We start from the raw sequence: 25,328 nt of genomic DNA, 5'->3' as shown, positions 1-25,328 counted from the left end.
ACAAGCAAGACCTGGCAACACAAGTTGAGCGAAAAACGACGCATGCGCCGTGCGTGTCGCCCAACATCCGGGGCACCTCGTAGTACAAGGATGAACGGCGACTTCCAAGATGGCGGCGGAGGGAGGAGGAGGAGGGAAGGAGATGAACGACATTAAGACCCAGTTCAGCACCCGGGAAGGCGTCTACAAGCTACTCGCGCACTCCGAGTACAGCCGGCCGAACCGGGTGCCCTTCAACTCGCAAGGGTCGAACCCCGTGCGGGTCTCCTTCGTCGACGTCAACGACCAGTCGGGCAACGGCGACCGGGTCTGCTTCAATGTGGGCCGGGAGCTCTACTTCTACATCTACAAAGGCGTCAGGAAGGTAAAAAAAAAAGAACATCCCGTATCGACCCGACGGGGTGATATACGGGGACGGGGGGGTTGCGCGAGGGGAAACGCACGGGCCGTCTCCCCAAGGGGCTTCAAACTAGGGGTTTGTTTTTTTCGTGCTGAAGTGCGCAGATGATGATGTATGGTGACTGAGACCAAGAGGAAGGCCACTTACCCTGACCCTAGAATACACACACATGCACGTAATACGCCAGGGATGCGTCAGTGACGTCACAACTAAGCGCCGTCTATGCGGAAGTGGGGTCTTTTCGATTGGTTGAATGATTGCTTGAGGGAATACTTTATTAGCGGTTTGCAAAAAAAAGCACAGGAAAGTACAGTTCAATAGGTCTGTTAAGAGGATTTAAACCCAAGAAAGCCTATGGCTTGTTTCCATTGGGGTCTTTTGTACTCAATTCATTGAATCATTAATGACAGACAAATAGTCTTACTTTATTAACAGTTTGTAAACAACAGTATAGTGGGTGGAGTGTTAAAAGGATAACCCAAAGGAGCTTGTTTTCATTGTGGTCCTCCTGGGTATTCAATTCATCAAGACATTTAAATACATACTTTAATATACAACTAAGCGCCTTCTATGCAGAAGGGGCATCTATTTCATAGATAGATTCCTAGACATGTTTGACAGCACTATCATCATCATTGTATGATGGATTCGTGTTAATGTGTATTTTCAGACATTTTACCACTTAGACCGTCTATACTTAGTGAACTTGACCTTCACTTAGTACTTAGTCTGCTTTTTTTTCTCTAACCTTATAAAGTCAATGCAAGCGTCCACATCAGTTTCGCAAAGCGAAAAAGCGTCTTTTAATTATTCGGAACGAGTCCGAATTTTGCGTATATTCGCATATTCGCCGGTGTGTAAGGACCTTTAATGTTGAAAAAAAGTATTTAATTTCAAGCATCCCCAGTTTGATGTGCTGTTTTTATCTTTGAGACCGGGTGCTCAATGTACAATGTGAAGTCTTCAGTGTTCATTTAACTCTTTGAGTGTACAAATGGAACCAGGCCTATTATGGTTCCATTTTCGCACTCAGTTAACAGACCTGTAATGGTCCATTTGGTTTTCTAAAGTTAAACCATTAATCTTTTATTTAGCTTGGGACTCCCTGGAACTCCCTCAAGGACTCTGACCGGACCCCACTTTGAGAGCCAAAGTGCTCCATAGTACTCATGGGCTCTTTGGATCAGCGTAGGCTGCACTGTTTTCATTATGTTAATTAAAGTTTAGTCACAGTTAAGTAGCCGTCTATCTCTTGACAAAAGTTGAAGCTGAGGAAAAAGTGTCAAAGCAGCTGACGCTTCTTGTGCAAAGGCTAGTGCGACAAAGTCTAATAAAGTATGAAAACATTGGACTACACACACTTCCTGATGTGTGTGATGTCACAGGCTTGTCCTTGGTATCTACATCCTAGAGCTGATCTAGCTAGCTTCATGTTAGCAATAATGAGCTGGTATTGCCATGGTTTGTTTTGCCTGGATGATGATGTGTGTTTGTATGTGTGTAATCTACAATGTATTCTTATTCTCACTGTTAATGTAACTCTGTATTGTATACTCTTGAGTTACAAAAGGGATAGATTAACACAGGGTTTTACTGTGTGTGTGAGGAATGGGTTGTCATCATCAGAGGCTGTTGACATCCTGTCCCCTTGTGTTATAACAAGTTACCAAATGTGTCACATGGACTTAGAAATTGGTGTGACGGTGATTATCAGATAATAACCATGTCAAAGTGCTGTTAGATTTATCTCCATTTATACACTTTTATTCCTAATGTCTGGTACCAAATATAAACAAATGGGAAGCCCCCACGTACCAACACAAAATAACGAGAATGTAGACATACATTTACATGCTGTAGCAGTAGACAACACATTAAGATGAGTTTAATTCATCGTCTTTGTCGGGTGGAAACCTCACGTGTCCAAAACTGTTACTTTTCAGCATTCAAATTCAACAGCATCAAAAGCAGCACATCCACAAGCTTTTCCTGATACTTTTAGTGCTTTCGTGTGACGCTGTAGTATGATCCAAGTAGGGCATTCATTTATGAAAAAAACACAAAAAGTAAAAATATGGAGATAAGAGGTCTCTGCCCGACAGCAACGATATATGTGAGGGCGTAAAGACTGGCATAATAAAACAGACCTACATTAGATTTTTATTAGCAATATTTTCTACCAATCCAAATGTCTGTTACTATGACCCTGATTTATGTGGTTGAAAAGATGGGTATAGATTGGACCTCATACAGGAAATTGGAATAGCAACTTTACATCAGTGATGTCTGTTATCAACATATCAACTGGTCTAGTCCATTCTCTAGGAATTATATGTAGGGACTGTTTTAGTTCATCATTGCTATGACCCTAATTTATATGGTTGAGAATATGATGTAATTGGACCTCAGAAGACGGTAATGGCAACATTTCATGTGTGTTCCAGTTTGTTTGTTTGTATTATCATAGAACTGGTGTAGTCCATTCTCTAGGTATTGTGCAGGGAGTGAGGGAGTGTTTTTAGTTCATCATTGCTATATGACCCTAATTTATATGTTTAAACATATTATGTATTGGACCTCTGAAGACGGTAATGGCAACATTTCATCATTCAGCACCGTGTTCCAGTTTGTTTGTATTATCATACAAGCGGTCTAGTCCATTCTCTAGGTATTGTGCAGGGAGTGTTTTTCGTCATTGCTTCTATGACCCTAATTTATATGGTTGAGGATATTATGTATTGGACCTCAGAAGACGGTAATGGCAACATTTCATCAGCGATGTGTTCCAGTTTGTATTATCATATAAGTGGTCTAGTCCATTCTCTAGGTATTGTGCAGGGAGTGAGGGAGTGTTTTTAGTTCATCGTTGCCATATGACTCTAATTTATGTTTAAAAATATGATGTATTGGAATTTGGACCTCCGAAGACGATAATGACAACATTTCAACAGCGCTGTGTTCCAGCATATAAGTGGTCTGGTCCATTCTCTAGGTGTTGTGCAGGGAGTGTTTTTCATCATTGCTTCTATGACCCTAATTTATATGGTTGATAATATTATGTACTGGACCTCAGATAGACGGTAATAATGGCAACATTTCATCAGCGCTGTGGTCCGGTTTGTGTTATCATGGAACTGGTCTCGTCCAGTCTCTTCTAGGTACTGTGCTGGGAGAAAGTGAGCGTATTTTTTAGTTCATCATGACATTTATGTTCAGTGAGTCACTGTGTAAGGGGTTTGGATGTGGTGAATGATGCAGTATGAGCTCAGGGATGGAGTCATGCAGGAAGCCAGGTTTGACTACATTTAGCAGTGGCATTAACGCATTAAGACCTGAGGCCAATTCTAGTACAAATGCCTTCTAAATCCTAACAGTTTTCTGAAAAACATAATGTTGCTATATATATATATATCGTTGCTGTCGGGCAGAAACGTCCACATTTTAACCTCTTCGTTTTTCCGTAAAATGAATGCCCTACTTCAGTGGTTCTCAACCAGTGGGTCCTTGAGGGGGTTCCAGGTGGTCTCCAGCTTATAGCTAAATGATGGCGAGTTGGTAACCAAATGGACCCTTATTAGATCTTTGACTCTTGAGGGCGCTCTCAAGAGTTAAATTATTATTAAACATCTGCATTACTTAATTAAACAATTGTTATTTTGATCAACATTTGCCTGTCATCTCTCATCTCTCCTATGCTACCACATGAATACAGCATGGAATTGTGGACAAAATATCATCCAACGACAACAAAGTATTCAAAGTTTTGGGTTCTGAGAGTCTAAATCTCATCAGATGGTGGTCCGTGGCTCAAATGCCGAATAAATAATGGACCTTTTTATATGAAAAGGGTTGAAAACCACTGCCCTACTTGATCACACTACAGTGTCTCATCAAAAATAGCAGATCTACAAGTTTTTGAGCTTGTCAATCTGATATTCTTGGTATTTTAATTTGAATCCTGAAAAGTAACGGTTTTGGACATAATGAGGTTTCATCCCGACAGAGACGACACGACACATACAGTAGCTAAAAATGACACAGACGCCGTCCCGGTTTTAATGGTTTAAAATGGGATCATATAATGATGATAGTTTGATGCAGTTCCTTCTGGCACAGTGTGTTTTAACCTTTGTCAGTCAGCAGACCGTCCTTCGGGACAGATACAGTCCTGTCTGATGTAGTTGCACGCCGGTGTCTGCGCTGCACTGAACGGCGGCGCATTTTGAGCTCGTAGATCGGCTATTTTCGGTGCCCGGCCCGATGCACAACCAAGTGTATAAATCAGGTTAGGAGGCCTGTATTCTCAATTCCCTGCTTCTAGTCTCATACAAGAAGACACTCTGCAGAGGCAGGGTAAAGTCTTAACACTTGAACGTACTGCACTGTCTGTCAGACAGACAGAGTTTGATATTCATTCCTCTATGTTCTTTGTTAAGCACCTTGTTAAACCTTTTTATTAAATCTTGTTGCACTGACTTCAGTTCAGATACTGTTCAGATACACTGCCCAGTACTAAGGTGATGCTGTGGAATTTAGAGCAGAGATAGTACTTTAGCATGTTGGTGGAATTGTGTTGGTGCTACTTGGCTAGGGGACAGCTTGGGTCCAAGTTTGGGTCCAAGTTTATTTCCCTATCAGCTACTAGTATTTACAAACACTGCTCTGCAACAGGAAATAAAACTTGGACCCATTTAGAATGTTTATGTTGTCGAGTGTGAAAAGGTGTATAGTCTTTTTTTTGGAAATCAAATAGAGACAGGTTGGTGAAGGTCATAGCCAGCTGGGCGATATGGACAAAGTCAAATATCACATATTTGACTACCTACCTTGATATCGATATGTGATTGTATGTCTGTAGTGTGTATATATATATATATTTTTTAATGTTTGGCAGTTTTGTAAAGTATAACATAAGGCCTAAGTGATTACGACCAGGAAAAGAGACTTACGATACAATATTTATATTATAATATCCAAAATCCCAGAGGATATCTAGTCTCATATACAAATACAAATATTGTTATAATATCAATAATATATTGGCCAATGGCCAGTGCTGCTAATAGCCAGTACCACCAAACCGCATTGGAGCCATGATGAGTTTACCCTAGGCTTTTATTTGTGGTGTGAAGTCAGCGAAGCAACAGAGCAGAAAAGAGTCATAGAAAGAGAGTACATCAGATGACTGGCATGGCCTAGTGAGCCATGTTATGAGCACTGGTCCCAGTGGGGATTGTTCCATGACTTGATCATGTTGTCATTCTCCTGTGATCTCATTGTGACGCGTCCGTCTAAGGCCAGTGTCTTGTTGTTGTATTGTTGAGTGGAGTTGAATACGTCTTTGTTGAGCTCAGTGTATTCAGTGGTCAATATTATTGGCTTATAAACGTAAAATAAAAAAGTCCAACTATTAAATAAATATAGTCCAGCTGCTTTTGCTATTTATCGTAAGACAAAGTATATAGGGCCATGAGCGATGATGGTTGCTCCTAAAGCTGAAGACTTTGAGTCTTGTCTTGACTCTTTTAAACACAGTCTTGGGCATTCATTCACGGATGCAGTTGCACCGCGTGAAAAAAAACCCCTGCAAATTTGCACTAGGTGAAACAAAATCATGGGATAAAAATTTAAAGAGAGAAAATAATCTGTAGATGTGCCTGTGATCTTGCATTTTTTATTTCACAAAATCCTAAATTAGTTGGACTCTTACTTGTTTATTCCACAGGCCACAGAGTGTTGACATGGAGGAAGTTTGTATTTGCTTATCTAGAATATGCCTGTAAAACTGGTTGGGGTGTTCATTAAAATATCTATTGTTTGGCAGCCGATACTTCATTCTTCAAAAAGTCAGCTGAGAAAACTATAAAGCCTGCTGTACAACAACCCCACTGTTAAAATGGACGTCCATGTCAGCAGCGTAAAAAAGAAAAGAAAGAGGGAGGACGTTTTTATTAACCACTTGTACTGTACTTCTTTGTACGAGAAATGGCAAAAAATAACTGATCTACAAGCTGGCGACACATCATGAGCTTGTAGATTTTTTCCCCTTGCAATTTAACAATTATTAAAGGAGAAATCCGGACATTTTAAGTGTTATCTTTGATGTGTCGTTACTCACCTACCGACGTAAAAAGTGGCATTGTTTATTTCCAGAGATTCCCCTGTCGTCATTTTTTCAACCCCCTCCGTTGTCATAATGGGAGCGCGTGGCATAGGGAAATTCGTCTATTATAACCGATGCAAAGTTATTTTTTTCTCTACTACTACTCATTGTGGAGTCTCATGATAGTCAAACATGCAGTGAAAGTTCCTGAGAGGCTACCGCTAATGCCGAACGAGCTAACGCTAGTTGCTTGTTTCTCTCCCAGAACCTGGCAACTTGGTGTTGCCAGGTAGAGCAACCCCTAAACACTGCCTAACTGAAATAACGATAATACACGTCACACAGCATTTTTATTCATTTTATTGTGGAGGTATTCAAAAGGTCTTAAAAGTCCTTAAATTGTATCTGGGCACCCCCAGATACAGAAAATGAAAATTAAATGTCACGATTATTGTGGCAAAAAGTATTGCGATTAACGATATTATCGCTTTAATCAAATATGCGTAAAACTTAAAATGTTACTTTTGTTTACTCACTTGTACCCCCAGCATCCCTATTCTGGGGGGAACGTTCGCCAAAAAATTGCCGATCTACAAGCTCACCACGCGTTGCAACACGAGTGGTTCTCAAACATTTTCATGCCAGGGACCCCCAAATTGATATATATTTGGCCGCAGACCCCCATCTGAAAATATGTTGTGCCAGGGACTCCCAGAAGCAACACAATTGTGTTAAAATGTTCGCTTTAAAAGAAATGTATTAAAAGATTTGCACGAATCTTCAAGATCCACAAGCTTGTATATCCGCTATTTTTGAATAGCCATGTATAAAAGGTTAAAATTATTGTGACGCTATATTAACACATTTTGCTGGGGACCCTCTGGAACTCCCCCAAGGACCCCTGGGGGTCCCCGGACCCCACTTTGAGAACCAATGGTATAGAGGGTTTAATTGGTACTGACTAACGGCTCAACAAAAGCTAATTCATCCTAGTGTATGACGGGAGGACAATGTCATGATAAATTAAAATCGCTGCGATACGATTATTGTGTATTTTTTATATCACGATAAACTATAACAACGATTATTGTCTCATCCATAGGCTCTAGTCTAGACAGATTTCACTGGTCAGTTGGGAATGAAAACTTTCCACCTTGTGGACAACCTGGCCGACGCAAGGTTACCGACTGTCGGTGTAACAAAAAATGTAGGGTATTTATTTTAGGCCAGTCTTGTACTGGGGCACCACAAACACATCTGTTAACGGACGGACCATTTTGGGGTCTATATTAGAAGCAGCCCCACTGGCTATATACGATTAGAATGCATGATATTAGGGGGTGCAACAGTTAATCTAACGTTTAACCCATTAAGAACTGGAACGCATCTGTGTCATTTTTTGATTTGAGCAAAAAAGCATTATTTTACACTTTGGCTATTCAAAAATAGCAGATATACAAGCTCATAGCGCGGCACCGAGTGCCCGCGCTATGAGCTTGTATATCTGCTATTTTTGAAAAATTGTGAATGTGTGCGAATCTTTGAATATATTTTTTTCTGTAGCGCACATTTTTAACGCTGTTACAACTTCTGGGGGGGTCCCTGGAACAAAATATTTTGAGATGGGGGTCCGTGGCCAAAATTCGTATAATTTTGGGGGTCCTTGACATGAAAAAGTTTGAAAACTACTGATTATAGCAACATTTTTTTTTTAAACTAGGATTTAGAAGACATTTGTAGAATCCCCCCAGAAGCAAAGATTTGGGTTACAAATGTTTGCTTTAAAAAAATATATATATTATTATATATAAAATATATATATTTAGCTGTACGAGACCGAGCGGTTGATCCAGGAGCTGGCCAAGTGCCAAATTGACACACACAACATCATTGTCAACCAGCTGGTTTTCCCTGATGGAGATAAACCGTGCCGGATGTGTGAGGCCCGCCATAAAATTCAGTCGAAATATTTAGATCAGATGGAGGATCTGTACGAAGTTATGCTAAAATTTTCATGATAAAAAAAAAATAGCAGATCTACAAACTCGTATATCTGCTATTTTTGAATAGCCAAAGAAATCTTTCCTGGTTTTAATGGGTTAAAACAAGGTTTTTGGTACCTTATTTCTAATCCCTGTATGTTACTACTTTATTACGTTTATTCCTCATTACATTTATTTTGTATTCTTGAAGCTTTGAGGTAACACTCTATAGAGCGTCGCAGTTCCCGCCCACTTCCTGTTTTTTTTGGTGCCGGAAAAAAAAACTCAATGCATTTTTCCATTGACATTTCCAAAAATATTTATATCTATTAATTTAACACATTGGGTGCCAGAGGTTTATTAAAATATTATACTTTGAGTGCCAGGACTTTAAAAAAAATGTGAACCTTTTTCAAGTAGTCGCAAAATATTTTCAGTGATCACCGTCCTCACGGTGATCCCCTCATTACACACATACAGGTCTCGTACAATCGGGGGGAAAAAATTAAAAACATTCGGAAATCCATTCCATAGTTGCAGCCAGTTGAAAATAGTTAAATTAACATTGTAAAAAAAAAAAGTGCACAGGAGCCGAGATACAGGTTTTTGAAGTCATAAGTTAACCAGGAGGTGGATTGGAGTCTAAATCTTGTAGGAGTGATATTTCCTGTTGCTGTGAAGGAAAAAAAAACGTATATATACGGTTTTGGCACTCAACGTTAGTATGGCCAAAACCGTATATATACGGTTTTGGCACCCAATGTGTTAAGCCTCGAATCAAGCCATCATGACATGACATGAAAACGGCAAAACAAAGGGTATTTATTAAATATAGTATATCATATAATTAAATATAAAATAAAAAAAAATCACAGAAAAAAACGTTTTATGGTCATGATTCATGTCATCTCGTGATGGCTTGATTCGAGGCTTAAATTAATAGATATAAATATTTTTGGAAATGTCAATGGAAAAATGCATTGAGTTTTTTCTTCCGGCACCAAAAAAAACAGGAAGTGGGCGGGAACTGCGACGCTCTATATCTGTAATCTGTCCTGTGATTCATACATACTTGCGGTGCTGCTATGACAACTGAATTTCACATCCAGAATCAATAAAGGACTCTGTCACAGCAATGTCCAGAGTGTTAATTTATCCATTTGTAACTAGGGCTGTCAGATTACAAATTTAAGTTGACGATGAATTGTCACTCCAATAATTGCGATTAACGATTTAATTGTGTGTTTGGCATTGATTGAACATTGCAACGTCATCAAAAACTGCACAGGTCATATATGACAAATAAATGAAATATACAGTCACTTAAAACGCGTAAGCTTGTAGATCTGCCATTTCAGCTTTTTTTAATATTTGAAAATGTGTGAAAACATTTCAACATGGAAACGATTATGACGATTATGCAAAAATAATTGCGATTATCTCAAATAATTAGATGATTATGTAATAATTGTAATTGTCTACAGTATTTGTAACTCTCAGATTGTACAAATGTAGCCAAATAGGTCTGTGTGGTTAAATATTTACACTGTTAAATTAGCTCTTATAATATTATTGTGTACCCCACTACCCAGTCAGTCTGTATTTGAGGTCATTCAAATCGCAAGGCCATTTCATTTTGCCGTTGAATTGGGGCTGCCGTTATACTGTATGTCTGGAGCCGAGTGGATGCAGATAATCAAGTTACTAAACATGTCTGGTTTTCCATCAACAACATTTAGACACAAGTTGTCCTCTTGCGTCTGTATTGCCTGATTTATACTTGGTATCGGTGTGGTGTCTGAATGGAATAACCGCTCTATTGTTAATAATAATGTGTAATTAATGTGTGAATTATGTTGAAACTCCAATGGCCAGCGGTCATTATCACCTCAAGACAATAGTCACACAGAAGCTTTCACCTCAAACACCACATTATCACATAAAAAAGGCTATTTGAACTTTACATTCTACATTCTTGCTGCCCCCAGCCCCATCTCCTGTCAGATACGTTTCCTCGGATGGTTACTGGAGGGTATGATTCTTTTCAAATTTTCTTGGGACGGCATACTGCGTATATAGCGTAACACGGTAGAACACAGCGCTGTCTAAAAAACAAACAGATGAAGATGTGATTGGACTGAATCAGTGTGGAGGGTCCTCATCTTCAGATGTTTGATACCTCAGTCTCAGTGAAGAGATGGATGTATGGAGTCTAAATCCTGGCCCCAGCATATTGCATAAAGCCCCAGTAGTGGGCCTACCATGCATTTTTTAAAAATCATTTTATGTCAATTGTACCCCACTGTTATATTATTGTTTTTCTTAACTATAGAAATCAATGACATATTGGTGCTACTTACATTTTGGTGAGTGCTATAAAATTCCGAGAGGACCCTGTTACATGTGTTGTTAAGAATGGACAAAATGTGTACTTTTTAACTCATTGACGGCACGCTCGTTACTCGTTACTTTTGTAATTATTACAAAACATACATTAACCACTTCAGCCCTATATACATTTCAGCCATTTGAAAATAGCCGATCTACAAGCTCACAATGCGTCTCATTGCGACGCATTGTGAGCTTGTAGATCGTCTATTTTCAAAGGATTTTTATACATTTGAAAACTTGTGAAATGGGACATTCTGCATAATGAGTACTTTCTACTTTTGGTACTTAAGTACATTTTGATACCAATATTTATTTTTACATTGCAGTATTGATTCTTATACTTAAGTAAGACATTTCAGTTATTTTTCTACCACTGATTTTCGGTGTGTCTAGTTGTGTGATGTGCCCTCGTAGCTGCTGGACAAGGCTATAGTAGGCAGAGAGAGACCCGGTACTTGAAACATCACTGTCAAGGAGCCCAATTACATAAGACATATCTGTCAGTGTTGTAGCTTCATCGCCATAAGCTATTCTCCCAATTAGGTAGTAAGAGCTCACTAGATGAGCACAAATAAACCATCAGTTTGTCACTTTCATCAGTCTAATGTCAATTACATACTCGGCATCTTATCTTTTCATCATGGGTGTGTTTTTGCTTCATCTTATACAGAAGGCGTCAGATGTTGATGATGAAATCCCTGTACAATAGAGTTTATAATGTCCTTTTCTTGTGCAAGCAGCATGCTTAATTACAATTGGAGCCCGGCCAATGTTAGATTCTTGGGTTCGGTCCCGATATTGGAGAGTATTGGAATATGGAGTGTTTTTTGACTAATACTTAAGGCTTTATTTAACCATGTAAGCCCTATTTAAATGAAAATAGCTGATCTACAAGCTGTATGTATATATATATATATATATATATATATATATATATATATATATATATATATATATATATATATATATATATATATATATATATATATATATATATAATTTCTTTTTAAATTATTTTGTAAATTTCCGGAAAAATCTTTTCGCCAATAGAGACTCCAGGTTAAAACTGAAAGTGGTTAGAAATTGGGCCAGATCGGCTGCATAATTACCGATGTCGTCGAAAAAAGTCAAATCATGGCCCTAATTTCACACACATTTTAACATGACATGTTCAGACCAAGTACACTCTTAACTTTGGCCAAGTTAGTCCATCCCCCATGTGTATATACAGCCTCCTGCTGGTAGACACAGGCACTGCAGCCTAACCTACATACCCAACCAGAGCTGCTCTCCTCCTGCCCTTGTCTTTTGGGATAATGACTTCCAATGTTTCAGTCAGACTTCATTACCATCACGCACCCAGGGCAGTGTCTTTTGCCCCCGCCGAGACACCCGCTAGACGCTAGTCACAGCCCGTGTGCTCATTAATATTCATCCCCCTGGCAACATTAATTCAGTTTTAGAATGGCAATCTGTTTTACTGGCCCAACGAGTACTTTTGCACACCTGAGGGTAAATGACTTGGTTTCTTGCTCTCTATCTAGTTTGATACAGATGGACCTACGATGAACTAATGGTTCTATGATTAAACGTATTCCATCTCATCCATATGAGCTCATTTTTACACAGACAAGTAACTTTAGTGCCTGGACAAGTGAATGGGAAAGGACGAGTACCTCAAAAGGTTAATGTCAAGCCCTGCTCAGTCAAAGCAATGCAATCAAAACATGTACCATTGTACTGCTCAGATTTTAGCCTCTGTAGTGGGTGATGTTTTTAACAAAAGTTTTGACGTTTTCCAGTGCGTTTCTGGAAAGGATTACTTCAGATATAGTTTGAAAGAACTGGTTGGTGGCACCGTATGTATTATTAAGAATTGGTGATTTGTTGTGACTGAGAGTTGAACTTGAAGGTTCAACCTACTTAATTGTATGACAAATAAGCAAAAATAGGTGATCAACAAGCTCACAATGCGACGTGTTGTGAGCTTGTAGATCTGCTGTTGTCTGTATTTTTTAAAAATGTCTAAAGATTATTGAAAACTTGTGGTCTTTTTTTCAATATTTATCATTTTAGTCAGTCCATACATGCACCTTTTTTTTTTTATAACAGGCGCAGGATAAACCAACAGTGAGAGGAAATCTAGAATATCCACAGCACACTGTTTTACCTTCTCCCAAGGTGACATTTATCTGATGTACCTGACAAAGACCACTTTAAGTCGAAACGTGCAATAAATTTCACCTTGGGACTGGAGCAAGTAAAACAGTGTGTGATATTCTATCTTTACTCATTTTTAAAGGTTCCCATGAGGAAAATCCCCGGAGTCTTGTCCTGTTATAGATGTGGGAAAAAAAGAAAGAAGTGCCTAGTATAGGTATTTTACCTGGAGTTGGAGCAGAGCTTTGTGTCTCCGGTTGATGCCGTCATGATCTTTATTAAGTATTTTATTACCACACCTGCACCTTGAACTAGTGTTGATTTGTGTAATGTATATGATTCCTGTTGTGCAAATCAAAGAAATAAAACCGTTGCACTCCTAAAAATGTATAAATGATCTATAATGTGAGGTGTCTGTGTGTGTATTTTCATATGGCTCCACCACCAGGCTGCAGACCTCAGTAAGCCCATAGACAAACGGATCTACAAAGGAACACAGCCCACGTGCCATGACTTCAACCCGCTCACGGCCACCGCCGACAGCGTCTCCCTGCTGGTGGGCTTCTCTGCCGGCCAGGTGCAGCTCATCGACCCCATCAAGAAGGAAACCAGCAAGCTCTTCAATGAAGAGGTGGGTTACATCATTATAGCAGTGATTTCTCTTTGCATTTAAACGTTCCCCCCCCCCAACCCAGTTTGATATCGTCGCTGTCAGGCAGAAACCAACCAAACTTAACCGAAGTTAAAGGAATAGTTCACCCAAAAAATTACTTATTTTCTATCAATTACACACACACCCCATGAAGCCTTGAATTCATGGAGATTGATTTGTTTTTGACGCATTCCTGAGCAAATAATTTGATGACAAAAGTTTTTATTTTTTATAATTTATTAGTTCGATTAACTGTTGCTCCCCTAGTGTGTTATTATCCTTATTCTGCAATTCCACATTTTAGAAGCAGAAACAAGCTTGTACGATAAATAATTTCACCCACTCTTTTATGCCTGTGATGTTACAGTAAGGCTGTATCTGAATCTAAAATCTGAAAAGACAAGCATTTGCTGTCTTGAGCCCCCTCTGGTGGACAAATGTGAGTGGCACACATACGGGCATACAAGGACCCTTTTCACGGCAGATATTTTGATAGATGAACATGTTAATGTTGTTTCATTTAGATGTTTCTGTGTGCCGGCATGAAGTTAAACTGTACAGGAGCTGTCCATTGCTGGCATACAGTAACGCCTAAACGGAACACAGACACATTAAATGTTATTGCTTTGAACTGTGTTTGCCAGTCAAAAAAAGTCTTCTGTGAAACAGGCCTTTTGCAGAGTGACTAACAACCGCATATAGGACAAGCAGGGCCAACTTTTCTACTAAATTCCCTGAGATATTTTCTAATACAAAGATGTATGAACTTGAATTATTGGTTCTGCTGTTGCCCTTGTCTTGTTGTATCAGACTCACACCTATAAAAATTAGATTGTAATCACCTACGAATGTGGTTCAAATCTGATTCCACATGATTTTCTGTTGATCAGATTTGATAAAAATCTGATTCCAAAAGTCTGAATTGGGCCATCAGTCTGAACACAGCCCAAGAGAATTGTCTTAACCCATGAAGACCTGAGGCCAATTCTACAAATGCATTCTAAATCGGTAGTTCTCACCATAGATATAGAAACCTAGATACCTCATTAGCCTCTGCAGTTCATTGGAGCGACCGGTATCTCAATACAAGGCTCTTCCGCAGGGCTACTTGACTACTGGCCAATCACAGCGCGTTGACTACTGGCCAATCACAGCGCGTCTAACTGACTAGTTGCTGCCAGAGCGTTCGATTAGAGAGTTGCGCCAATGAGGGGTCAGAAACAGCGTCGGTCACGTGGTTCATGTAGCTGGAAATAGTGACAAGGAGCCGTCGACTTCAATGCATTCCATGAACTTCCGGTTTAGGGATTTGTCACTATTCGCCTATGTATGTGTATGTAGAAGACCTGGCCCGAAGAAGTGAACAGAGTTGGCGTAACTCTCTAATAGATGGCACTGGTTGCTGCGCAGCTGCCTCTTGAGAAAAGACCCGCCCCACCTGCCTCTGATTGGCCTACCAAACGAACGCCCGCTTTTGTGACGCACACGGAAGTTTCCAGCTTGCCCTGCTGAAGCGGAAGCACGGCCAAGATACACACGCCTCAGAGCCGAAGGAGGAGTCTACCTTTATATATGGTTCTCACACTATCAAGATTTTTCAAAAATGGCAGATGTACAAGCTTCGTGCCGCGCTGTGAGCTTGTATATCTGCTATTTTTGAATAGCCAACGCTAAAATCTAAAATGACTCAAATGCTCTCCCGGTTTTAACGGGTCGACTCCCTGACAAGTTGTTCCCTCTCTCTCTCTCTCTCTCCTCTTCCTCCCCAGAGGTTGATAGACAAGTCGAGGGTGACGTGCGTGCGGTGGGTCCCCGGCTCCGAGAGCCTGTTCCTGGTGGCCCACTCCAGCGGCAGCATGTACCTGTACAACGTGGAGCACACCTGCGGCACCACGCCCCCCCACTACCAGCTGCTGAAGCAGGGCGAGAGCTACTCGGTGCACACCTGCAAGAGCAAGTCGGCGCGCAACCCCTTGCTCCGCTGGACGGTGGGCGAGGGCGCGCTCAACGAGTTCGCCTTCTCGCCGGACGGCAAGTTCCTGGCGTGCGCCGGCCAGGACGGCTTCCTGCGCGTGTTTGGCTTTGACGCCGCCGAGCTCCACGGCACCATGAAGAGCTACTTCGGCGGCCTGCTCTGCGTGTGCTGGAGCCCCGACGGCCGCTACATCGTGGCGGGCGGCGAGGACGACCTGGTGACGGTGTGGTCGTTCTCGGACTGCCGGGTGATCGCGCGCGGCCACGGACACAAGTCGTGGGTGAGCGTGGTGGCGTTCGACCACTGCACCACCAGCGTGGAGGACGGCGCCGGCGGCGGCGAGTCCGGCGACCCGCCCGCCGAGTTCAGCGGCAGCGACGAGGACTTCAACGAGCAGACGCACTTTGGCGGCAGAGACCGGGCGAACAGCGCCCAGTCGCGCCTCTCCAAGAGGAACTCGACGGACGGGCGGCCCGTCAGCGTCACCTACCGCTTCGGCTCCGTGGGGCAGGACACCCAGCTGTGTCTGTGGGACCTGACCGAGGACATTCTGTTCCCGCACCTCCCCTTGTCCCGCACCAGGACTCACACTAACGTTATGAGCGCCACTAACCCCGCCCCGGCAACCACCGGGGAGGCTACCACTGCCACTACTACTACTACTACTACTGTCACTGCTGCTGCTGCCCCCGGTGGCACCAACGGTAACAACAGCGTCGGCAGTAACAGCGGCAACCCGGCGAACTCCCTCCCCAACGCCACCGCCGCCGCCAACGCCCTGCCTCGTTCCAACAGCTTGCCGCACTCCTCCAACCCAACGGCGGGGGGCGGCGGCAGCAGCAGCGGCGGTGGGGGCAGCGGTGGGGGCGGGGGCGGCGGTGGCAGCACCACCCCCAACAGCCACACCGGCAGCAGTAGCAACAACAGCAGCAGCAGCGCCACCGCCACCACCACCACCACCACCACCACCAAGGGCGGCGGCGTGGGCAGCAGCATCATGGACAGCGCCTTCATCGCCACGGGCGTCAGCAAGTTCGCCACGCTGTCGCTCGCGCACGACTCGCGCAAGGATAAGGAGCACAAGCGCAACCACAGCATGGGCCACATCAGCAGCAAGAGCAGCGACAAGCTCAACCAGCTGAGCTCGGCGGCCGCGGCGGCGGCGCGCACGGCCAAGGCCGACGCCGCCAAGACGCTGGGCACGCTGCTGTGCCCGCGCATGGAGGAGGTGCCCATGCTGGAGCCGCTGGTGTGCAAGAAGATCGCCCACGAGAGACTCACTGTGTTGATTTTCCTGGAGGACTGTCTGGTCACAGCCTGTCAGGAGGGCTTCGTTTGCACATGGGCCAGGCCCGGGAAAGTGGTAAGTGACAGGCCCGTTGTCGCCATGGACACCATGATGTGACCATGCCTGTTGTCTAAACAAAACAAAAAAAGAATCAGCCACAGCAGAATGATGATGATGATGGGAGGAGGAGGGGGAGGGGCTTCTACTGTGGGGGCCACAGAAACTATTTTTTTTTGTTTTTTTTCTCCTTTTGTTTACGAGCAAACATTGATCACGACTGTTCCCTCAACACTGTGTGCATGTTGATGCCTAAAGCCACATCCCCCCCCTTTTTTTTTTGGTTGATAAAAAAACAACTAAAAGACTCTAAAAGAATGTTGCTTCTTTTCTTCTTAACATTTTAACCACTTAAACCCTTGTATACTTTGTCGACCGGGGGCGTGTCACCTGGCGTCTATACTTTGGTCCACTCAGTTCTTCCCCCTCTACACTACAAATCGAAAATGGCCAATCTACAAGCATTGTAGATCGGCTATTTTCGCCCCAACGTTCTGCTATTTCTTCCGCAAAACGTTCCACCTATGATGAGACCACGCTAGTAGGGGGGTTCATGTGGTTAAAAGATGCCGTCTCATTTTTGTCTCCAACATGTCTTGTTGTGCCTGTCGTGTGTGTGTGTGTGTCCTTCCACAGGGACTGCTCTCGTCTCAAAACAACACAGCCAACTCTCCCAGTGGGACGGTCGTATAGCCCCGGTCCTGTGGCGCTGCTTTAACCAACAGCAGCTCCATCACGCCACAGGGACTGGGCGACGACCCCGGGCCGAGACCCCCTCCCCTCCCCTCCCCTCCCCTGCAACAGCTTTGCTTTTCGCAAACCGTCGTCACCTCCCGATATCGACGCCAGTGGTTCTCAACCGTTTTTTTTCCCCTTCTTTTTATTTCAATGACCCCCCCCAGTTCATTAGGCCAGTGGTTTTCAACCTTTTTCATGCTAAGGACCCCTAAATGGATATACATTTGGCCGCGGACCCGCATCTGAAAATGTTTTGTGTCCGTGTTTTGAGACCCCCAGAAGTGAAGATTTGTGTTAAATAAAATGCAAAATCAAGATTTTTCGAAAATGTTCAAAAATAGCAGATCTGCAACATTGCGGCACGAAGTGGCGTGCTTTGAGCTTGTAGATCTGCTATTTTTGAATAGTGAACATACACAATATGGACAAAGGGGTGAAAATGTATTAACACCTTTTGCTGGGGACCCCCTGGAACCCCCTCAAGGACCACTGGTGGTCCCCGGACCACTGGTTGAAAACCACTGCATTAGGCCTCGGACCCCCATTTGATACTTTTTTTTTCTTCTTCCCTTTATCTCTGGGATCCCAATCTACACTCGGTATACCATGAGAGTTCACAAATGGTTCCATTTGTAAACTCTCATGAACTGTATGGATCAATTTGGGTTCCTGGAACCCCCTCGGACCCCCACGTTGAGAACCACAACCTACCCCAGATTCTCTCTCTACCAGTTTTTGTTCATGTTCTAGAAAGTATTGATTGATTGATTGAATACTTTATTATTCAGAAATGTAGACGGCATTTGGTACGGTCAGAGATGATGGGCCCTGTCTTCCATTGGCTTATTTTTTTTACTATTTTGAAAAACGTTTAAACTTAGTTAAAACAGCCGATCTACAAGCTCACAGCGTGTCGATGTAGATCGTCTATTTTCACTATTTTAAAATGGTAAAGAATGCCCAAAAAGTTTAGGTACAAGGGGGTAAGGTAGACTAGACGAAGGGGGAGGAGGGGCGCTATAGGTTCAAGAAAGGACGGGCTTGAAAACATGCAGGTATCGGTTTAGATCAGAGCAAGTTGCAAGAGGGCCCCCAAATAATTGGCAAAAACACTACGATTTTATTTTTTATTAACGTTAATATAAAAAAGAATAATGTAAAATGCTTCTTTAAAACCTTAATAAAAAACAGTTAGTCTATATATTGTGAACTTTAAAGTACACTGTTGTTGATCCAAGCCGGAAACACAATCGATTAATTGGTTATTAAACCAAACATGCTGTGAGAAAAAAAATATATAATCATGTGGGCCCTGATCCAGAAAAGGTTTGGGAACCACTGGATTAGGTGAGAGGTGATTGGCTGAAGTGTATCAGCCAATCACAATGCTTCATCTAGTTCCGAAGCTAAAAACCCCATCCTTAGTGCCTGTAGGTCTTAGGAGATTAGACGAGATGTAAAAAAGCGGTATGACTGTCTTCTAGCTTAACCCATTCAATCTGGGAAACGCATCTACAAAATGTCTTCTAAATCCTTAACGGGTTTCTGAAAAACCTATGTTGCTATAATATCAGTGGTTCTCAACTTTTTCATGTCAAGGAATGATATGTAATGTATGTATGGGATCCATCCCATCTCAAAATATGTTGTTCCAGGGACCCCCCAGAAGCAAAGATTTGAGTTACAAATGTTGGCTGTAAAAAATATATATTTTTATCACGATTTTTTAAAAAATTGCAGATCTACAAGCTCATAGCGCGTCACTCAGTGCTGCGCTATGAGCTTGTATATCTGCTATTTTTGAATAGCCCAATGTATAAAATAATGGTTATAGCTAAAAATCTAAAATGACACAGATGCGTTCCCGGATTTGAATCGGCTTAAACCTTTTTGTTTTATGAAAGGATCTGGAGACAGATTTGATATGCTCACGTCCTCCTCTTGGGTTTGTTCGGACATCTTCTTCTTCAGACCTATAAAATGTAGAATAGAGTGATGGTTTGTTTTGTTAGGGTGGATGGAGGGGGGGGGGCTTATCTCCAATCGATACTTAACTGTATCTCGGACCATCTCTCCTCCCAGAAGGAAGCTTCCCGGGGTGTGTTCAAGAAAGAGGCAACGTTTTGCCTCCTTTGACAAAAGAGCTTTTAATCTTTATTGGAAATATCACAGTTTTGAATTTTTTGCACTGATTTCTTTCTTTTTTTTCCTGTCCCCCTCCGCTTCATTTTGAATTTGTAATGACGGCAGAACTCAAATGCAAAAAAAAAGTTTTTGTTTTCCGAAGACTGCTTTGGAAGCACTTTGGGATATAGCTACTCATAATCCTGTCTCAACGCTGGATGCTGCAATCATTATGCCTAATTTATCCACGAGTTTCCAGTGTCCCATGGGGCATTATTGCGTGATTTACGGGGCATCACTTCCCGTTGTCAGTCATTCAATTAATTTCAATGAGCCGTGTCGGTCAACAATAATGGTGGGAACACAACCTGACAGGAATCAAAAAACGGTCACATTAGTCTGCCCGCTTACCCCTAAATGATCTCCCTCCACACAGCTGATTCAAATGAATGATCAATGGCTGACACTTGCTCTTTTAGCAGTAGCCTAAAACTCCTGTCCCGTTTGTTTCATTCTTACTGGCTACTGTCGCTGCTGTGACACCCGAATCTCTGCATGGGGATTCAATGGTGCTTGTTAAGTGACTTCAGCCCTTGGTATCTTGGAGGTCTTGTAGGGCAGTGGTTTTCAACCTTTTTCATGCCAAGGACCCCTAAATTGATATACATTTGGCCGCGGACCCCCCATCTGAAAATGTTTTGTGTCAGAGACCCCCAGAAGAGAAGATTTGTGTTAAAAAAATGCAAAATTCTACAAAATTCTTCAAACATTTTCAAGATTTTTCGAAAATGTTCAAAAATACATTTTCAAAAATCTACAAGCTTACAGCTCACAGATCTATTTTTCTGCTATTTTTGAATAGCCAACCTATACAATATGGATAAAGGGGTGAAAATCTATTAACACCTTTTGCTGGGGAACCCCCTGGAACCCCCTCAAGGACCACCGGTTGAAAAGCACTGTTGTAGTGTAAGTAGTCAGACTTAATATGACCCCGTTTTGATTTCTGTCAGGTTGTGTTCCCACCTTATTGTTGACGATTTGATCCCTGGAATGAATTGAATGACCGACGACAGGAAGTGATGCCCGTAATTCCCTAGGAAACTTGTGGATACTTAGTTGCGCGCCGGTGTCGCACCAAGGAAAATAAGGCGATCTACAAGCTTACAGTGTGGTGTTTGGCTATTTTCCGTGCGTGTGACACCATCGTGCGACGGAAGTGTAAATCGGGCAATAGTTGGTTTTTGTTTTTATAAAAAAAGACAGAAAATTGTTTGCACTTACATAGTTTGTTAGAGGAGAAACGGCTTTACAATTTGGAGTGTGTAAGGTCTCCCTGACAAGGTTGTTGAAATATGAATGGAATTTAAAAAGAAAAAAAAGAGAAAAAAAATAACCTTTGTATCTATTAAACAATTATTTTAATATTGTTTCGATTTAAATGGGCTCTGTATTATATATGTAAATATTGTACTTCAATGATTTATGGGTGAAATGATCATGATTATTACACTAGTTCGAGGTTCTCCTTATTTCAGAAAATAGTGATATTTCTAATTACAGAAACAAAAAATATATATACATAATGTTCAAATGAATCTTGGAATTATGCAGGTTAATGTTTTGTTTTTCTGTTGTACATAACAAAAGAGAATTCAGGTGTATTTTTCTTAATGAAATGTTTGGTATAGGAAAAACGTCTATGAAAAAACAAATCCTCCTTATGTTTGACAGGTAGTGCTGAACGCTAGCTAAACGCGCCGCTGCGGAATCATTTTTCTGACGTTACGGAGGCTGGTAGGCAGAGACGCAGCGGTCTGAGACATTGCTCACACTGCAGGCAAATCTGGTTTTGTTTCTCAAATCTGGATCTTTTAAGGACTGACAGTAACCTCTTATCTCCATATTTTAACTTTTTGTGTTTTTGCCGTAAATTAACACCCTTCTTGATCACACTACAGCGTCACACAAAAACATCAAAAGAAGCAGATCGACAAGCTCGAAACGGCGGCGTGACGTGGCACGTTTTGAGCTTGTAGATCTGCTGCTTTTGCCGTTTTTTTATTTGAATCCTGAAAAGTAACAGTTTAGGACGTACACGTCGCAAAGAGTTTGTAGATCAGCTATTTTTTTTGCCGAGCTACACCGAGTTATAAATCCGGTTTCGGTGTCCCGAGTGTCCAGATCGAGACTTTATCAATTGGATTCGAATCACATTTCAAACCACCTAGGAATATGGTTCAAATCTGAATTCACAAAAATTAGTTTTCGTGCGTCTCTTTTTTTTTGCTGTTCAGACAGACTTCATCATAAAACCTATCTAGTTCCAGTCTGAATAGGCAAAAGTTCCAGTCTGAATCGGATTTGAGCTGCTTAGTGTGAACATAGTCTAATTCAGCCATCATTCAGAGCTCAGGTATACCACAGGAAGACTTTTAGCTGGCATAGCTCGTTCGCCCGTCTACACCTTGTACCCATCAGTCAACCATCTGTGTGAATTCAACTCTCAACTAACATAGTCTCGCGTAGCCGGACAACTATTCCACAACGCTATATACTGTAGAGTCTGGAACTATCACCTCCCGAAATCCGAGACGGGAAGCTGGCATGTTTCGTCATTTCCGTTCACGAAAATATATTAAAAGAATGTTGAATTTCCATTTCTGCTAAGCAGCTAGCTATACATGCTTTGATGATTTTGATTTATATTAGGACACATTTGCGCGACTGTAAAGACGTCACATCCGCTTTATCCTCGGATCATTTTCAGAGCTTCCGTTGCTCCAGACTGTTAGACGGAAGCATTTGAAAATTGTGGGAGGCAACAGTCTGGCTCGCGAGACTTGCAACTAACATAACAAAGACTGAGATATCGTTGGTTTAAATTTGTGGCGGGGTGCACACACCCTTAAAGGAGTAGTTCACCCCAAAAAATGACTTATTTTCTATCAATTACACACCCCATGAAGCCTCGAATCCATTGAGTTTTTTGTTTTTGTTGCATTCCTAAGCCAATAATTTTATGACCGGGGGAGTCTCAAAGACTGTTGTCCTATTGACTGATGACCCGGTCATCAAATTATTGAATCAGGAATGCGACAAAAGCAAATAAGGCTTCATGAGGTGTGTAATTGATAGAACATAAGTAATTTTTTGGGTGCACACACCCAAAACTTCCCCTGTTTAATTGTTGAGAAATGAATGACTGGACTTGATGCTGAACTTGTGAAAAAGACAAACAACACTGTGTTGATTATCAATTGATAAATGTCAATACTTGATGATGATGATGATGGCGGTATGAGTGCTTGAGGGGAGCGAGTTCTTAAAGCACCCACATAAAGATTGAGGATTCTAACAGTGGGAGCCTTTTACTCCATGTGACAACTATTAAAACAGCTTTGACCAGAGCGTGTCTTGTCGTCTTCCTGTCCTTTGCTTAACGCAGAAGCCTTCTCTTTCATTTACAATATATAATAATCGAAGGCCAAATCTGTGACAAACGTAAACAAAGGGTTAGACTCGCCATCAAAGAAAAAGAGAATATGCCAATATTTACTAACCACACAAGATAATTAAGTTTTTATTTATTTGTTAATTCTTATTTGGGCCTGGAATAGTTTAGTTTGTTGACAGTGTTTGTCTAAACCTATATTTTGCCTATTTTCCACCTACAAATCAAAATATCAGAATATGTATGTGTATATATGTATCGGATACATTTTTCAGAATTTCATACATGGAATATAGTTCAAACCCACTCTTGAACCCATCAGAATTTACTGTACCCCCATGATATTCAAATAATACATCCACAAACCTGAGGAAGGTCTACACGACCAAAACGTTTCTGTAATAAACTTCTCTTGAACCTGCTATTGGCAGTGTGCGGGTATAATCTTTCCAGATTCACCTCACCTACTGTTTTTGCCGCCTACGCACCTGCTTGTAAAGGAACTGGGTGTGCGGAAGTCTTATTTTTCATCCACAAAATACTAGCACATGCACTTGTTGTGAGAATTATACTTGTCCTGAGACAAAATGTAAATATAGTTAAAGAAAAAGTGGTTCTGACATTTTTCATGTATATAGCTCTAGCAACCCCTAAAACAGCATTTTTCTCTGGTCGCTCCTTGCATGTCCAGCTCACAACGCATCAGATGTGGCGTAGAGCGAAAAAAAGGAGGGGACCAAGTATTGACCCCTGGGTTGGAGATACGAGGACCCTATAGGATTTGTATAGGACCTTTTTAATGCGTAACCACTTGGCTTTTTTCCATTAGATGCCACGGTCCTTCTCATGACTTAGAGTCATGGGTCTTCAACTGATGGTCCTCAGAGAAACTGCAGGGGGGCTGCCAAATCTTTGTGTGACAGGAAACTTTATTTTTATTTTTACATTAACCACTTGAACTGTAGCATCCCTATTCTGGGGAGAATATTAGCCGCAAATAGCAGATCTACAAGCTCACAACTTGTCTGATGCATTGTGAACTTGTAGATTGGCTACTCGTGCAAGAAGTTTGGTGAACAGGGCAAAAAGAGCAGACCAATCACGGAGCTAAAGGTCCAGTTTAAAGTATTGAGGGTTTAGGTGGTCGAAATATGTAGTGGGGGGGGGGGGTCCCTGCCTCTCTCTCTCAGCTTAGGGGTCCTTGGCCTGAAAAACGTTGAAGACCCCTGACTAGGAGGAATAATGGGTCCACATAAAGTATGGCTCGAGGTTTAAATGATCAGAATTTCAAACCGCCCAGTAGGAGGCAGTATTGTTCTGAAAGAAAACAACTGTTATACTTATAGTTGGTACCCTTGTATGCAGTGAGCTTTCATTTGACAAAGGCCTTCACTTCACAAAATGGGAGACATTATCTAATACCATACAAACTAATTGATCAAAGTTTCTGTCCCAGTTGGGGGAATAAAACCGCAACTCCAGAAAGTAACACTGGCTTTAAAAGTCTGACAACCACCTTAGTAATACAGCTGTTTAATAGGCAAACAATCATTTAGAAACTAGAAACCCATGGGCTGCCTGTTACCCAAGGCAAGGCCGATGGGAAGAATGACTGACAGGTTGGAGGGCTCTGCAGCAATCCCTTATTCAGTAGTCGCTCATCACCAGTGTTGCCATGTCGGCTTATTATAAGCGACTTTGGGCTTGTTTTTCTGTAAAGTCGCTTGTAAATTATTGGTAGTTGCCAGGTTGTGGGTTTTTGGACTTGTTTGTAAAATTAAGTTGCTTATTTGGGCTTGTTTCCTAAAATGTTGTTAAACCAGTGGTTCTCAAATAAAGGACCCCCAAATTAATATATATTTGTCCAAGGACCCCCCATCTGAAAACATTTTGTGCCAGGGACCCCCGTACCAGATTTGTCTTGTAAATTATTTCCCAAAATATTCGACATTTTTCACTTTATTCCTCAAGATTTGTTTGAAAATAGCAGATCTACAAGCTCAC

The 25,328-nt window shown here is 41.8% G+C and overlaps 1 protein-coding gene across 2 annotated transcripts; it reads left to right on the top strand.

The window, feature by feature from the left end:
• Positions 1-109: 109 nt before the first annotated feature.
• Positions 110-23,280, top strand: LOC308103495 (WD repeat-containing protein 20-like; the record flags this gene model as incomplete). 2 transcript variants are annotated; one of them, XM_080453486.1, is made up of 4 exons in its annotated part: positions 110-364; positions 13,485-13,667; positions 15,458-17,026; positions 17,645-23,280. In XM_080453486.1, 4 exons carry the CDS (start codon positions 110-112, stop codon positions 17,699-17,701), a joined length of 2,064 nt encoding a protein of 687 aa, XP_080309612.1. In that variant the 3' UTR covers positions 17,702-23,280. The 2 variants fall into 2 exon arrangements, with proteins under 2 accessions (XP_080309612.1, XP_080309611.1); XM_080453485.1 differs by lacking the exon at positions 17,645-23,280 and having other exon boundaries at positions 15,458-17,592.
• Positions 23,281-25,328: the final 2,048 nt, after the last annotated feature.

Source organism: Gymnoscopelus braueri, assembly GCF_963280865.1.
Source record: "Gymnoscopelus braueri genome assembly, chromosome: 16".
In the NCBI taxonomy this organism is placed as follows: domain Eukaryota; kingdom Metazoa; phylum Chordata; class Actinopteri; order Myctophiformes; family Myctophidae; genus Gymnoscopelus; species Gymnoscopelus braueri.
This window is presented reverse-complemented; position numbering and strand designations above follow the sequence as displayed.